Genomic DNA, 17,841 nt, shown 5'->3' with positions numbered 1-17,841 from the left:
TCTTGTGATAACTTCTGTGTAAATAGCATGATAATTTACACAACATAGATATGAAAACATACCCCCAATAATTTATCTGTATATATCATGGTGATTTACGCACCACAAACATGATAACTCAGGTACAAAACGCTGTGATAACTTTGACACGAGGAAAAGAAGTTTCTGAAAACACACCCCGGTCACTCTGTGTAAATAGCCTGATAATATATGTACTGCGTACATGATAACTTAGGTACAAACTGTGGGGTAACTTTGACCCGAGGGCAATAGTTGTTGAAAACATACCCCGGTAGCTTATGTGTAATACCATGGTAATTTATGCACTGCAGGCATGACAACTTATTTAGCCCAGACGTATGAAAGAATTGGTATGGTTGACTAGAAGGGGAGTTGAATAGGCGATTAACAATTTTTAACTTTGTTCCCAAATATTTTAGGCGCAACAATGAAGATAGGTTGTATAGATATGCAACTAGGTGGATAACCTATATGGCAAGCACAACAAGCAACACAAGCAATCAAGAGTAAGCACAAGGTAGAAGCTTGTTCGAAGTAAAGGAGCGAGATAACTGCAAGTGGAGACGATGAAGACGAGGATGTGTTTCCGAAGTTCTCTCCTTTGGGGAACGTATGCCTCCTTTGGAGGCGTGTGGAGGCACAATGCCCAAGGATTCACCTTATTCTCCTCACGCCCTCGCACAATGCAAGGTGTCATGAATTCACTAGCGGTGCCCTTGAATCTGGCAACTGTAACCTTTACAAATAAGGTTGGGGCTCTTTCCACAAGTTAATTGGAGACTCCCAACACCACCACAAAGCTTCACCACAATGGATCGTGGCTCCAAGGTGACCTTTTTCGTCTTGGGTGCCCAAACACCCAAGAGTAATAAAACCCACAAGAAATATATGGCGGAGTAAAATTTCCTTTGGTGGATACGTAGATCTAGACCACCTCTCTCAATCCCTAGCAAATTAATAAGTTTGATTGGCTAGAGAAAGAAATTAGGCAAAATAGAGCTTAGGGCATTAATGGAGAAGAGAAGAAGACCAAGAGGCGGGTGGGAGGTCGAAGATCCACCTCCTTAAATAGTCCCTCATCAAACCCAACCATTATGCAGAAAATCACATGCGAGCGATACAACTGATCGAGAGAGCGGTACAACCACCCCAAGTCCCATGAGCCATCTGCCGGGACTGAGCGGTACAATAACTCAGCTGTGTAGTACAACAGTCAACTGCGCAGTACAACCGCGCAAGGCAGGAGTGATTTCGGTGAGTCAAGCAGTACAACCACCCTCACCACTAGTTGTACCATTTATTAGTGTAATAACCGGTGCAACCGCTCTGGCACAACCCTGTACCGCTGGCCAAACCCGAAGGGAGATACCCTCAGGTGGTAGTTGGCCCAGTATGAGGGCCATCGGTGCCGCGCCAGGGGAGGTAGCAGTACAACCGCCCATGTGGCCGATACAACCGCCTAGCCTGGCCTGCGTTTACCTAGTCCACAAGGGAGAGGTACAACCACTAGCATCGGCGGTACAACCACTTGAGTGCATTTTCTTGCATAGTCGGAATTGAGGATCTCTCCTCGAAATGGAAGGTAGATATGGTGGATATAATATCTATAGGTATACATGATTTGATCCACCCGTACCTTCCGATGCAGAGCCCCTCTTAATATTATGGATTTTCTACGACCAAAGAAATAAAAGCGTAGGAAATGCGGCCTCCGCTCTTTTCCATCCAGAGGGTGCCCAACCGTCTTGTGCCATATACACATGCCTGTGTAACTTAAGCACACGGTTAGTCCATAAATTGTGTTGTCATCAAAATCAAAACCCTTAAGGCAAGAAATGCCCTTTCAATGTGGTAATTTTTCACGTGAAAAAGTTCTCGGAACGTATGACATCTAATTTTGAAAGTCTCATCGCGACAATTTTTATTGTGAAAACATATTTTGTTCAAATAGTATGATATTATGTGATTTGTACAATAAGCAAGACCAGTTGAGGTGCTTACTACGGCCTAGTTTGCCGTATACCTCCCCTCTGGTCATGGGTTTGAATCCCATGTAACTCAGCTCTTTTTGTACTCTGTATTTTACCCTATTTAGCACCCACTTCAAAAAAGTCGACCGCGCAGGAAAGGAGATAGACAATTGGATGACAAGAAAGGAAAAAAATTGGTCATGAACTGGTGGAACGTGGGTTAAAGATTGTTCGGTAATGTTGCTTACAAGAACTGGTGGAACGTGGGTTAAACATTGTTCGGTAATGTTGCTTACAAACATAACGTTTGCCAACTATCAAGCTCCTCAAGCATTATGTAGCAGATTCCTAGTATAACTTTTTTCCCATATATTCTTTTTCAAAACCATCCCACACTAGTTCATATTTAATCTAGTCATGATAAGCCCTATTGCCCCCCCCACTTGCCCACATTTTCCCGCTAAAACATGACACCGTCGCACCTCACCCCACTGGTTGTCGCCCCCGACTTGGATAACCGGTGGAAGGGAAAGCATGCCCCTGTCGCACTCCCGACTCACCTCACCGGTGCCGGAGACCCACCGCCAACCATAAATTTGGCAGTGCAATCACCAAAACAACAACGCCAAGGCAAGAACATCATTGAGAATGGTTCATCATCGGCGGCCGCCGCCACTTGCTCCGCTGCGACCATCAGACCGCTTTTGCCCTAGCTGACTAAACAGGACTATTAACCGTTAGCCAAGGCGGCAGACAACACAACGAGAAATAAGAAGAAGAAAACGAATAAGGGTTCAACCGCCCCGACACTTCCCCCTTGGTGATCCCGTGGTGCCGACGGCTATTTCACAACCTCCTACAGCCGCGTCACCACCTCCACCACCTCCGACAGCCGTCGACAACCCGAACTTGGACGGGACAAGGAGTGAGGCCGACGTGCTCGAGGATATGACCGAAGGGTAATTTTTTGATTTGGGATTGCAATTGCTTAAGAGAAAGATGCACGATGTGATATTGGTTGCTAGGTTCTTTCTTTGCTTTTTTAGTAAGAGAATCTACAACCAGATGCCGCATATCCGCCCCAAATGCCCGGGAGGCCTGCTCGTCACTACCTGGATGCAAAATTGCCACCCAACCGGACATGGTAAATCCGTCCCAAATGCCCGGACTGATCGACACTCCCCATACCCACAACATATCTAGGGCAGATATGAGGACGCCCGAAAGCGCCTGCCACATCGGATCTGACCCATAGTGGCCCACCCAACCCCACATATATTCAACCCTATCCACACATAGGGCCAAACCCTAGTCGCACTCCACTCTCCTCCCACAACGCCCAAGCTCTTCTATGGTGAACTTCGATGTACTCCTTCATGGCGGGCACTAGATCTGACTCCGAGATGTCCGGAGAGGATTGGTGTTGGGGAACATAGTAATTTCAAAAAATTTCCTACGCACACGCAAGATCATGGTGATGACATAGCAACGAGAGGGGAGAGTGTTGTCCACGTACCCTCATAGACCGTAAGCGGAAGCATTAGCACAACGCGGTTGATGTAGTCGTACGTCTTCACGATCCGACCGATCCAAGCACCGAACGTACGGCACCTCCGAGTTCAACACACGTTCAGCTCGATGACGATCCCCGGGCTCCGATCCAGCAAAGCTTCGGGGATGAGTTCCATCAGCACGACGGCGTGGTGACGATGATGATGTTCTACCGGCGCAGGGCTTCGCCTAAGCTTCGCGACGATATGACCGAGGTGGAATATGGTGGAGGGGGGCACCGCACACGGCTAAGGAACGATCCGTAGATCAACTTGTGTGTTATGGGGTGCCCCCTTGCCCCCGTATATAAAGAAGGGAGGGGGAGGTGCGGCCGGCCCCTTTGGGGTGCGCCTGGACGAGTCCTACTCCCACCGGGAGTAGGACTCCCTCCTCTTGCCTTGGTGGAGAAGGAAAGGGGGGAGGGGAAAGAGGAAAGGGGGGCGCCGCCCCCCTTCCTTGTCCTATTCGGACTAGGGGGAGGGGGCGCGCGGCCTGCCCTGGCCGGCCCTCCTCTTCTCCCTCATGGCCCACTAAGGCGCATTAACCCCCGGGAGGGTTCCGGTAACCCTCCGGTGTTCCGATAAAATCCCGACTTCACCCGGAACCTTTCCGATGTCCAAATATAGGCTTCCAATATATCAATCTTTATGTCTCGACCATTTCGAGACTCCTCGTCATGTCCGTGATCACATCCGGGACTCCGAACAAACTTCGGTACATCAAAACTTATAAACTCATAATAAAACTGTCATAGTAACGTTAAGCGTGCGGACCCTACGGGTTCGAGAACAATGTAGACATGACCTAGAACCATTCTCGGTCAATAACCAATAGCGGAACCTGGATGCCCATATTGGTTCCTACATATTCTATGAAGATCTTTATCGGTCAAACCGCATAACAACATACGTTATTCCCTTTGTCATCGGTATGTTACTTGCCCGAGATTTGATCGTCGGTATCCAATACCTAGTTCAATCTCGTTACTGGCAAGTCTCTTTACTCGTTCTGTAACACATCATCTTATTACTAACTCATTAGTTGCTTGCAAGGCTTAAGTGATGAGTATTACCGAGAGGGCCCAGAGATACCTCTCCGACAATCGGAGTGACAAAACCTAATCTCGAATTATGCCAACTCAACATGTACCTTCAGAAACACCTGTAGAGCACCTTTATAATCACCCAGTTACGTTGTGACGTTTGGTAGTACACAAAGTGTTCTTCCGGTAAACGTGAGTTGCACAATCTCATAGTTGCAGGAACTTTGTATAAGTCATGAAGAAAGCAATAGCAACATACTAAACGATCAAGTGCTAGGCTAACGGAATGGGTCATGTAAATCACATCATTCTTCTAATGATGTGATCCCATTAATCAAATGACAACACATGTCTATGGTTAGGAAACATAACCATCTTTGATTAATGAGCTAGTCAAGTAGAGGCATACTAGTGACTATATGTTTGTCTATGTATTCACACATGTATCATGTTTCCGGTTAATACAATTCTAGCATGAATAACAAACATTTATCATGATATGAGGAAATAAATAATAACTTTATTATTGCCTCTAGGGCATATTTCCTTCAGTCTCCCACTTGCACTAGAGTCAATAATCTAGATTACATAGTAATGATTCTAACACCCATGGAGTCTTGGTGTTGATCATGTTTTGCTCGTGAGAGAGGCTTAGTCAACGGGTCTGCAACATTCAGATCCGTATGTATTTTGCAAATCTCTATGTCTCCCACTTGGACTTGGTCCCGAATGGAATTGAAGCGTCTCTTGATGTGCTTGATCCTCTTGTGAAATCTGGATTCCTTTGCCAAGGCAATTGCACCAGTATTGTCACAGAAGATCTTCATTGGTCCCGATGCACTAGGTATGACACCTAGATCGGAAATGAACTCCTTCATCCAGACTCCTTCATTTGCTGCTTCTGAAGCAGCTATGTACCGCGCTTCACATGTAGATCCTGCTACGACGCTTTGTTTAGAACTGCACCAACTTACAGCTCCACCGTTTAATAAAAACACGTATCCGGTTTGCGATTTAGAATCGTCCGGATCAGTGTCAAAGCTTGCATCGACGTAACCGTTTACGACTAGCTCTTTGTCACCTCCATATACGAGAAACATTTCCTTAGTCCTTTTCAGGTATTTCAGGATGTTCTTGACCGCTGTCCAGTGATCCACTCCTGGATTACTTTGGTACCTTCCTGCCAAGCTTATTGCTAAGCATACATCAGGTCTGGTACACAGCATTGCATACATGATAGAGCCTATGGCTGAAGCATAGGGAACATTTTTCATTTTCTCTCTATCTTCTGCTGTGGTCGGGCATTGAGTTTGACTCAACTTCACACCTTGTAGCACAGGCAAGAATCCTTTCTTTGCCTGATCCATTTTGAACTTTTTCAAAATTTTGTCAAGGTATGTGCTTTGTGAAAGTCCTATTAAGCATCTTGATCTATCTCTATAGATCTTGATGCCCAATATGAAGCAGCTTCACCGAGGTCTTTCATTGAAAAACTTTTATTCAAGTATCCTTTTATGCTATCCAGAAATTCTATATCATTTCCAATTAATAATATGTCATCTACATATAAAATTAGAAATGCTACAGAGCTCCCACTCACTTTCTTGTAAATACAGGCTTCTCCAAAAGTATGTATAAAACCATATGCTTTGATCACACTATCAAAGCGTTTATTCCAACTCCAAGATGCTTGCACCAGTCCATAAATGGAACGCTGGAGCTTGCACACTTTGTCAGCACCTTTTGGATCAATAAAACCTTCCGGCTGCATTATATACAACTCTTCTTCTAGAAATCCATTCAAGAATGCATTCTTGACATCCATTTGCCAAATTTCATAATTATGAAATGCAGCAATAGCTAACATGATTCGGACGGACTTAAGCATCGCTACGGGTGAGAAAGTCTCATCGTAGTCAACCCCTTGAACTTGTCGAAAACCTTTTGCAACAAGTCGAGCTTTATAGACAGTTATATTACCATCAACGTCAGTCTTCTTCTTAAAGATCCATTTATTCTCAATGGCTTGCCGATCATCGGGCAAGTCAACCAAAGTCCATACTTTGTTTTCATACATGGATCCCATCTCAGATTTCATGGCTTCTAGCCATTTTGCGGAATCCGGGCTCATCATCGCTTCCTCATAGTTCGTAGGTTCATCATGGTCAAGTAACATGACTTCCAGAATAGGATTACCGTACCACTCTGGCACGGATCTTACTCTGGTAGACCTACGAGATTCAGTAGAAACTTGATCTGAAGTTTCATGATCATTATCATTAGCTTCCTCACTAATTGGTGTAGTTGTCACAGGAACCGGTTCTCGTGATGAACTACTTTCCAATAATGGAGTAGATACAGTTATCTCATCAAGTTCTACTTTCCTCCCACTCACTTCTTTCGAAAGAAACTCCTTCTCTAGAAAGGATCCATTCTTAGCAACGAATGTCTTGCCTTCGGATCTGTGATAGAAGGTGTACCCAATAGTCTCTTTTGGGTATCCTATGAAGACACATTTCTCCGATTTAGGTTCGAGCTTATCTGGTTGAAGTTTCTTCACATAAGCATCGCAGCCCCAAACTTTAAGAAACGATAACTTTTGTTTCTTGCCAAACCACAGTTCATAAGGCGTCGTCTCAACGGATTTTGATGGTGCCCTATTTAACGTGAATGCGGCCGTCTCTAAAGCATAACCCCAAAATGATAGCGGTAAATCAGTAAGAGACATCATAGATCGCACCATATCCAGTAAAGTACGATTACAACGTTCGGACACACCATTTCGTTGTGGTGTTCCAGGTGGCGTGAGTTGCGAAACTATTCCACATTGTTTCAAGTGTAGGCCAAACTCATAACTCAAATATTCTCCTCCACGATCAGATCGTAGAAACTTTATTTTCTTGTTACGATGATTTTCCACTTCACTCTGAAATTCTTTAAACTTTTCAAATGTTTCAGACTTGTGTTTCATCAAGTAGATATACCCATATCTGCGCAAATCATCTGTGAAGGTGAGAAAATAACGATACCCGCTGCGAGCCTCAACATTCATTGGGCCACAAACATCAGTATGTATGATTTCCAACAAATCAGTTGCTCGCTCCATAGTTCCGGAGAACGGCGTTTTAGTCATCTTACCCATAAGGCACGGTTCGCAAGTACCAAGTGATTCATAATCAAGTGATTCCAAAAGTCCATCAGTATGGAGTTTCTTCATGCGTTTTACACCGATATGACCCAAATGGCAGTGCCACAAATAAGTTGCACTATCATTATTAACTCTGCATCTTTTGGTTTCAACACTATGAATATGTGTATCACTACTATCGAGATTTAATAAAAATAGACCACTCTTCAAGGGTGCATGACCATAAAAGATATTACTCATATAAATAGAACAACCATTATCCTCTGATTTAAATGAATAACCGTCTCGCATCAAACAAGATCCTGATATAATGTTCATGCTCAACGCTGGCACCAAATAACAATTATTTAGGTCTAAAACTAATCCCGAAGGTAGATGTAGAGGTAGCGTGCCGACTGCGATCACATCGACTTTGGAACCATTTCCCACGCGCATCGTCACCTCGTCCTTGGCCAGTGCTCGCTTATTCTGTAGTCCCTGTTTTGAGTTGCAAATATTAGCAACAGAACCAGTATCAAATACCCAGGTGCTACTACGAGCTCTAGTTAGGTACACATCAATAACATGTATATCACATATACCTTTGTTCACTTTGCCATCCTTCTTATCCGCCAAATACTTGGGGCAGTTTCGCTTCCAGTGACTAGTCTGCTTGCAGTAGAAGCACTCAGTTTCAGGCTTAGGTCCAGACTTGGGTTTCTTCTCTTGAGCATCAACTTGCTTGCTGTTTTTCTTGAAGTTCCCCTTCTTCTTCCCTTTGCCCTTTTTCTTGAAACTAGTGGTCTTGTTGACCATCAACACTTGATGCTCCTTCTTGATTTCTACCTCCACAGCTTTTAGCATTGCGAAGAGCTCGGGAATAGTCTTGTTCATCCCTTGCATATTATAGTTCATCACAAAGCTCTTGTAGCTTGGTGGCAGTGATTGGAGAATTCTGTCAATGACGCTATCATCCGGAAGATTAACTCCCAGTTGAATCAAGTGATTATTATACCCAAACATTTTGAGTATATGCTCACTAATAGAACTATTCTCCTCCATCTTGCAGCTGTAGAACTTATTGGAGACTTCATATCTCTCAATCCGGGCATTTGCTTGAAATATTAACTTCAACTCCTGGAACATCTCATATGCTCCATGACGTTCAAAACGTCGTTGAAGACCCGGTTCTAAGCCATAAAGCATGGTACACTGAACTATAGAGTAGTCATCAGCTTTGCTCTGCCAGACGTTCTTAACATCGTCAGTTGCATCAGCAGCAGCCCTGGCACCCAGCGGTGCTTCTAGGACGTAACTTTTCTGTGCAACAATGAGGATAATCCTCAGGTTACAGACCCAGTCCGTGTAATTGCTACCATCATCTTTCAACTTTGCTTTCTCAAGGAACGCATTAAAATTCAACGGAACAACAGCACGAGCCATCTATCTACAAACAAACATAGACAAGCAAAATACTATCAGGTGCTAAGTTCATGATAAATTTAGGTTCAATTAATCATATTACTTAAGAACTCCCACTTAGACAGACATCTCTCTAGTCATCTAAGTGATCACGTGATCCAAATCAACTAAACCATAACCGATCATCACGTGAGATGGGGTAGTTTTCAATGGTGAACATCTTTATGTTGATCATATCTACTATATGATTCACGCTCGACCTTTTGGTCTCCGTGTTCCGAGGCCATATCTGCATATGCTAGGCTCGTCAAGTTTAACCTGAGTATTCCGCGTGTGAAAAACTGTCTTGCACCCGTTGTAGATGGACGTAGAGCTTATCACACCCGATCATCACGTGGTGTCTGGGCACGACGAACTTTGGCAACGGTGCATACTCAGGGAGAACACTTCTTGATAATTTTTAGTGAGAGATCATCTTAAAATGCTACCGTCAATCAAAGCAAGATAAGATGCATAAAGGATAAACATCACATGCAATCAATATAAGTGATATGATATGGCCATCATCATCTTGTGTTTTTGATCTCCATCTCCGAAGCACCGTCATGATCACCATCGTCACCGGCGCGACACCTTGATCTCCATCGTAGCATCGTTGTCGTCTCGCCAACTATTGCTTCTACGACTATCGCTACCGCTTAGTGATAAAGTAAAGCAATTACAGGGCGTTTGCATTTCATACAATAAAGAGACAACCATATGGCTCCTGCCAGTTGCCGATAACTTCGGTTACAAAACATGATCATCTCATACAATAAAATATAGCATCACGTCTTGACCATATCACATCACAACATGCCCTGCAAAAACAAGTTAGACGTCCTCTACTTTGTTGTTGCAAAATTTTACGTGGCTGCTACGGGCTTAGCAAGAACCGTTCTTACCTACGCATCAAAACCACAACGATAGTTTGTCAAGTTGGTGCTGTTTTAACCTTCGCAAGGACCGGGCGTAGCCACACTCGATTCAGCTAAAGTGAGAGAGACAGACACCTGCCAGCCACCTTTAAGCACGAGTGCTCGCAACGGTGAAACCAGTCTCGCGTAAGCGTACGCGTAATGTCGGTCCGGGCCGCTTCATCTCACAATACCGCCGAACCAAAGTATGACATGCTGGTAAGCAGTATGACTTGTATCGCCCACAACTCACTTGTGTTCTACTCGTGCATATAACATCAACGCATAAAACCTAGGCTCGGATGCCACTGTTGGGGAAACGTAGTAATTTCAAAAATTTTCCTACGCACACGCAAGATCATGGTGATGACATAGCAATGAGAGGGGAGAGTGTTGTCCACGTACCCTCGTAGACCGTAAGAGGAAGTGTTAGCACAACGCAGTTGATGTAGTCGTACGTCTTCACGATCCGACCGATCCAAGCACCGAACGTACGGCACCTCTGAGTTCAGCACACGTTCAGCTCGATGACGATCCCCGGGCTCCGATCCAGCAAAGCTTCGGGGATGAGTTCCGTCAGCACGACGGCGTGGTGACGATGATGATGTTCTACCGGCGCAGGGCTTCGCCTAAGCTTCGCGATGATATGACCGAGGTGGAATATGGTGGAGGGGGGCACCGCACACGGCTAAGGAACGATCCGTAGATCAACTTGTGTGTTATGGGGTGCCCCCTTGCCCCCGTATATAAAGAAGGGAGGGGGAGGTGCGGCCGGCCCCTTTGGGGTGCGCCTGGAGGAGTCCTACTCCCACCGGGAGTAGGACTCCCTCCTCTTGCCTTGGTGGAGAAGGAAAGGGGGGAGGGGAAAGAGGAAAGGGGGGCGCCGCCCGCCCTTCCTTGTCCTATTCGGACTAGGGGGAGGGGGCGCGCGGCCTGCCCTGGCCGGCCCTCCTCTTCTCCCTCATGGCCCACTAAGGCCCATTAACCCCCGGGAGGGTTCCGGTAACCCCCCAGTGTTCCGGTAAAATCCCGATTTCACCCGGAACCTTTCCGATGTCCAAATATAGGCTTCCAATATATCAATCTTTATGTCTCGACCATTTCGAGACTCCTCGTCATGTCCGTGATCACATCCGGGACTCCGAACAAACTTCGGTACATCAAAACTTATAAACTCATAATAAAACTGTCATCGTAACGTTAAGCGTGCGGACCCTACGGGTTCGAGAACTATGTAGACATGACCTAGAACCATTCTCGGTCAATAACCAATAGCGGAACCTGGATGCCCATATTGGTTCCTACATATTCTACGAAGATCTTTATCGATCAAACCGCATAACAACATACGTTGTTCCCTTTGTCATCGGTATGTTACTTGCCCGAGATTTGATCGTCGGTATCCAATACCTAGTTCAATCTCGTCACTAGCAAGTCTCTTTACTCGTTCTGTAACACATCATCTTATTACTAACTCATTAGTTATAATGCTTGCAAGGCTTAAGTGATGAGTATTACCGAGAGGGCCCAGAGATACCTCTCCGACAATCGGAGTGACAAAACCTAATCTCGAATTATGCCAACTCAATATGTACCTTCAGAAACACCTGTAGAGCACCTTTATAATCACCCAGTTACGTTGTGACGTTTGGTAGCACACAAAGTGTTCTTCCGGTAAACGTGAGTTGCACAATCTCATAGTTGCAGGAACTTTGTATAAGTGATGAAGAAAGCAACAGCAACATACTAAACGATCAAGTGCTAGGCTAACGGAATGGGTCATGTCAATCACATCATTCTTCTAATGATGTGATCCCATTAATCAAATGACAACACATGTCTATGGTTAGGAAACATAACCATCTTTGATTAATGAGCTAGTCAAGTAGAGGCATACTAGTGACTATATGTTTGTCTATGTATTCACACATGTATCATGTTTCGGTTAATACAATTCTAGCATGAATAATAAACATTTATCATGATATGAGGAAATAAATAATAACTTTATTATTGCCTCTAGGGCATATTTCCTTCAATTGGAACCTCATCCCTTGCAATCCTGAGGAGCAGATGGCCATCTGCACTGCTCTTTAATGCTCTCACGTGGAGTGCGCCTGCCCGTGGACTTCATCGATCCCGCGGGAATCCATTGACTCTGCTAAATGGCGCTAGGATCCGCTGGGGCTGGTGGATCACTGCATTTGGCCGCGACCTCGCAGGAAGCGGTGACCACCACCACATGGCAAAGTACCCCGTTGTGCCTGTGGAACATTTTAGGTCACCCACGGGGTCGACCGCCAAAATGGAGGCCATATCCGCCTCCATGGTTTGCGGATGAAATGAGAGGGATGTACGGCGTGCCCGCCGCACAAGGCTACGGGCACGCCCTTGAAGCGAAGGCCGCGAGGCGGAGCCAGTGGAATCGCACACTGGCATGGTCAGCGAGGAGGAAGCCCTCCATGCCTGCATCACCATGAAGTGGCGAAGGAGTCCGATCCATGTCATGGAAAAAAGGAAAGTTGAGCGGTCCGTGGCATGGTCGGACTACCTCCCAAGGAGGAGAAGGACGAGGACGATGATGGATCGGACAACTCCAGCAATGAGCAGATTCGCCTTGATCCGTTTTGCATCTTCGACCGTTACTTCCGCAAGGAATACGGCAAGGGCAAGGGAGACCATGCATGAACTTCTTCTGTTGTTGTTTCCTTCATAGTTAAGTAGAACATGTCAAATTTTGGTAGTTCAATGACTTGTGTTCAACTACGTATGTTCAATGTTGCATGAGACTAGTATGGATTTGAGGTTTTGGTTTGATGGATCCGGTTGTGGAAGCATACTTTTAGTGCATGCCCGGTCAATGTCTGCGGGTGCTCTCGGGCGTGACCGTGAATGTATATGGGCCCGGATTAGGCAACTCCTACACTAGATTCTCTAAGCAATTGAATGATGATTCAACCACTTTCATGAATGAATTGAATGTATGACACACACTCGGTCTCGATGAGATTGCCATGTGATACGTCTTCAACGTATCTGTAATTTTTTATTGTTCCATATTATATAGTATCAATCTTGGATGTTTTATAACCTTTTGTTATATTTTATATCATTTTTTGGGACTAACCTATTAACACAGTGCCAAGTGCCAGTTGTTGTTTTCTGTTTGTTTTTGGTTTTCCAGTAAATCGGTACCAAACGAAGTCCAAATACTATGAAACTTTTTAACAATTTTTTTCTAGACAAGAGAGACCCCAGAAACTTCAGGAGGAGGCCATATGAGAAGAGAGGAGACAATAAGGAAACAGGGCGCGCCCAGGGGGTAGGCGCGCCCTGATGCCTTGTGGGACCCACGTGGCTTCGACTGATTTAATTTTAACTCTATAAATTATGTAAAATCGGGAAACCCACAGAGAGCCACCCCAAACACTTTTTCTGTCACCGCAAGTTTCTGTTCTTCCGTGATCCATCTGGAGGCCTTTTTCGACATTCTGTCTGAGGGGGATCAATCATGGAGGGCTTCTACATCATCCTTGCTGCCTCCCGTTGATGCGTGTATAGTTTACCACAGACCTATGGGTCCATAGTTAGTATCTAGATAACTTCTTGTCTCTCTTTGATCTTCATTACAATGTTCTCCTCGATGTTCTTGGAGTTCTATTCAATGTAATCTTCTTCTGCAGTGTGTTTCTTGGGATCAGATGAATTGTGGGTTTATGATCAGATTATTCATGAATATTAATTAAGTCTTTTCAAGAAATTCACTTTGACACATAAATGTAGATGCACCCATTGTCTAAATATACATTTTAAAAAGTAAAAAAAAATGAGAAAAAAATCCCGTGTGTACATCCGGACATTATATGTTTGTGCACAAAGTTTCGCTAAAAAGGGATTTTTTTTGTGGCTTGTGTAAAAAACAAAATTTTCGATGTTTGATTATAACTATTTCGGAGACATTTTTTAAATCTTTTTTATACATACCACAAAAAATGTTCTTTCTTTGAGAATTTTTGTGCGAACATAGAATGTCCGGATGTACACACGAAATTATTGTTTGATTTTTTTTAAATTGATCTGTGCTATTTTTTTTTCATAATAGGTGTATCTACACCTAGGAGGCAAAACACAACTCTCAGTGTTTTCTAAATTCTTTTATGCATGGTTATTACAGTATTGTATTTCTCTCCAATTTATCTGTATAGTTTGGCCAACTAGATTGATTTTTCTTGCGATGGGTGAGGTGCTTTGTGATGGGTTCAGTCTTGCGGTGCTCAATCCTAGTGACACAAGGGGACATGCCACGTATTTGTATTGTTGCCATTAAGGATAAAAAGATGGGGTTTATTCATATTGCTTGGGTTTACTTTGTTTACATCATGTCATCTTGTTTAAGACGTTACTCTATTTTCATTAACTTAATGCCTTAGATGCATGTTGGATAGCGGTCGATGGGTGGAGTAATAGTAGTAGATGCAGGCAGGAGTCGGTCTACTTGTCTCGGGTGTGATGCCTATATACACGATCATTGCCTTGAATATCGTCATAACTATGCGCTTTTCTATCAATTGCCCAACAGTAATTTGCTCACCCATCGTATGTTATGTGCTTGAGAGAGAAGCCTCTAGTGAACACTATGGGCCCCAGGTCTACTTTTGTCATATATAAAAAACACAAAAATACCTTTCTACACTTTTATTTATTTTATTTTGTTTATCAATTTCTCTTATCACCTACCACAACGAGATTTGATCCTTGCAAATAACCGCCGAGGGGATTGACAACCCCTTTGTTTGTGTTAGGTGAAAGTATTTACTTTTGTGTGTGCAGGTGCTGCTAACAAGGTTCTGTGTGTTTCTCCTACTAGATTGATAACCTTGATTCTTAAGTGAGGGAAATACATATCTCTACTGTACTACTTCATCCTCTCCTCTTCGGAGAAATCCCAAAGCAGTTCACAAGTAGCACCATCTTAATGCCATATACCCAAGAGATGACGAGAAATGCCAATGTTGTTGAAGAGGTCTGAGAGACCCAAGCTAATAAGAAGAGAAGTAGGTTTTGCAAGTATAAGACCGAGGAAGACAAAGCTGTGTGTGAAGCTTGGGTCAACATCTCTCTCGATGCCACGTTAGGGGCTGACCAAACAATGGATGTTTTTTTCAAAGGGCCGCAGAGTACTACAATAACAATGTGACCATTCCCTCCAACCACACAATCGGATTTCTCACTCCTCATTGGAGTGCGATCTAAGATCAATGCAACTGGTGGGAATAATATGTTGAGCTAGTCAACCTTGCATCGCTAGGTGGAGTGCCCATCAACAAGCATGAACCCGTCATTCAAGCTCTTTACAAGGAAAGGAACAACAAAAATGTCTCAAAAGCATTTACTTTGCATCATTGTTACACGGAGCTTGATGGCCATGACAAGTGGACAATAAGAAACCTTGAAACCACACGGAAGAGGCAAAGGCTCAACACCAGTGTTGATGATGACGATTTGGTCGATAATCCATCCACTCCTCATGTGCGTCCGGATGGATTGAAAATTGCAAAGCATGAAGAATGGTTGTGTTGGAGCATACAAGGAAGAGTTGATTGCGATGGTGGATGTTAAGAGGGCATTGGTGGCGATCGGGAGGAGGAGAAGATGACTTGTTTCTATGAGATGGAATTGATGGAGGAGACAAAATAGAAGGAATAGGTGATAGCCGAGGAGATAAAGGTGCTAGCATAAGAAAAGAAAAACTTGAACTTGAGGTGACAAGCCTTGAAATTGAGGTCGTGGAGAAAAAGAAAAAGATTGAGAGTGAGGAGCAAATGTTGCATTAGCGGCTGAGGAGCAAAGGAACAAGAGGGTGGCCGAGGAACATGCAACCATGTGGATGAATCCTAGCAAGATGGATGAGAAGGCAAGGCAATATTGGGAGTTTAATCATGGCGACATCTTGGCTAAGATATGTGCTGGTAGCAGCAATGGTGGCGACGACAATGGTGGTGCCACCGGTGACAACGCGAGTGCGTGAAGCCCTTGTGAACTATGATGGCATTTGGTCCACCGTGCATTGATGGTTTTTTGGAATGGACTTGTTCATCAATGCCTTTTGGCACAAATTATGGTTATGTTTAGTTGTTTGATAGATCCGTCCAATGTACATTGGAATGCATGTTTGGATGACAGTGCCTTAACTAAACATAAAAAATGAAATAAATTGCCGTGCAAACGGAGAAATAAATGATCATATATATTTGGGTTTATTTAAGTGGCCAAATAGGAAGGACCAAGGCATCCAAAATTTCTTCTTTAACCACACCAATTTTGGTCCATTAATTATCTTTGAGGGCCCACACATCGCTCTATTGCCTAATAAATATGACATTCCCCTAGAGATCCGCAGTGGGTCACATGTATGGACAATCTCCTCTTCAGTTACTGCATGTAATGGAAGGAAAATAGAATTAAGGAAGAAACATGAATTATCGGATTTTCTTAGAGGCCTAAGATAGCTAAACTGGATAAATAGTTCATTGGGGTGTGTGCTATTGTAAATAGCTTAACATGCCTTTAGTTTATTTTTCATCAATATCAAAATAATAGTTCCACTTAGAAAAGTTATGTATGTATGCTACAACTAATTTATTAGTAGCTCGTCGACCAGGTCTTAAGCTTGAGACCACTTGACTCTGACTATAATAAAATTATATTTTTACCATTTCTCTCAAAAGTCCAAATTGGTATTCATAAGCGAACAATATATTTTAACACTTTGAAGCATGCCAACTTATTTCACAATAGCGAAATTATTCTTGTAACACGACAACAACAGATAAGGAGGCGCACGAAAGTCACCATGGCATGCTCGTATCCTGGACCTCCAACACCTGTTTATTGATCAACGATGGTGGTGGCGGTGTCAAGGGTAACACCACCCCCATGTTTTCGTTGGGGACCGGCGAGGGAGGGTTCTTCATCGGTATCCTCTGCCCCAAGCGCCTCGCAACTCTCATCCCAAACACCTTTTCCCCTTCATGATTCAGCCCATCTGAACGACCCCACACACCAATGTTGCCACCTAGCATCATCATAGTAATTCCATTAATGCACGCATCCATACATATGAACAACAAATCCAGGATTCGGAAATATCCAAAGGGAACTCAGTTGCGCATATAGATATACCTGGAGCATGACGTTGTGGGTCATGTGCGGCGGCCACACATGGATAGGATGCCATCAGTGGTAGGAGGAGGAGGAAGGCGATGAAGATAAAACATGTGGCCCTCCGTTGGTAGATCATGGCGTCTAAAGGGGAAGAGTTGGGTACGATGAGAGATCTGGAAGGCGAAGAGGAAAGAGAGGGGAAATTGCCTACACAATGATCAGAGTAGTTAACACATCGGTTGCCTGTGAAGCTGCAAAACAAGGGGAGGCAATGGAATAAATAGGGGGAAAGGGTTGGGAGCAAGCTAAAAAGGAAAAAAAACTTGCACGCAAACCAAATAAAAATGTGGGTTTGAGTCAGTAGCTGCATGGGATAGACAGCGGGAGTTGTTCGTTGTTCGTTGTCCTATAGCGACACTCTTAAATCCTCTGCCAGCCAGTAGCATGGATACGATTTTGGCTCTGCTCGTCTTGCAGGTGTTGACCATGCATGTCTAGATGTATGTTGCTTGCAGTTCCACCCTGGTGATACACTCCCTTTGCCAATTGCCGTGTAGCCCTTCCCCTTCACATCTCTCACGCGGCAAA

General features: G+C 44.1%; 1 protein-coding gene across 1 annotated transcript; it reads right to left on the bottom strand.

Moving 5' to 3' along the window:
- Positions 1-16,323: 16,323 nt before the first annotated feature.
- On the bottom strand, positions 16,324-17,515 carry LOC119325365. Its single transcript, XM_037599118.1, has 3 exons — positions 17,272-17,515; positions 16,942-17,164; positions 16,324-16,524 (listed from the first exon to the last, which is right to left on the bottom strand). The coding sequence occupies exons 1-3, from the start codon at positions 17,387-17,389 to the stop codon at positions 16,518-16,520; spliced, it is 348 nt and encodes a 115-aa protein (XP_037455015.1). The 5' UTR covers positions 17,390-17,515; the 3' UTR covers positions 16,324-16,517.
- Between the last annotated feature and the right edge of the window lie 326 nt (positions 17,516-17,841).

Source organism: Triticum dicoccoides, chromosome 6B, assembly GCF_002162155.2.
Source record: "Triticum dicoccoides isolate Atlit2015 ecotype Zavitan chromosome 6B, WEW_v2.0, whole genome shotgun sequence".
In the NCBI taxonomy this organism is placed as follows: domain Eukaryota; kingdom Viridiplantae; phylum Streptophyta; class Magnoliopsida; order Poales; family Poaceae; genus Triticum; species Triticum dicoccoides.
The sequence above is the reverse complement of the archived record's forward strand: the minus strand, read 5'-3'. Positions and strand labels throughout refer to the sequence as shown.

What these genes read in the sequence shown, in the direction of transcription:
- LOC119325365 (XM_037599118.1), bottom strand. Translation starts at nt 17,389, where the DNA reads ATGATCTACCAACGGAGGGCCACATGTTTTATCTTCATCGCCTTCCTC. An exon ending in CCCACAACGTCATGCTCCAG is followed by an intron (nt 17,165 to 17,271) that starts GTATATCTATAT and finishes TGATGATGCTAG; the next exon opens with GTGGCAACATTGGTGTGTGG.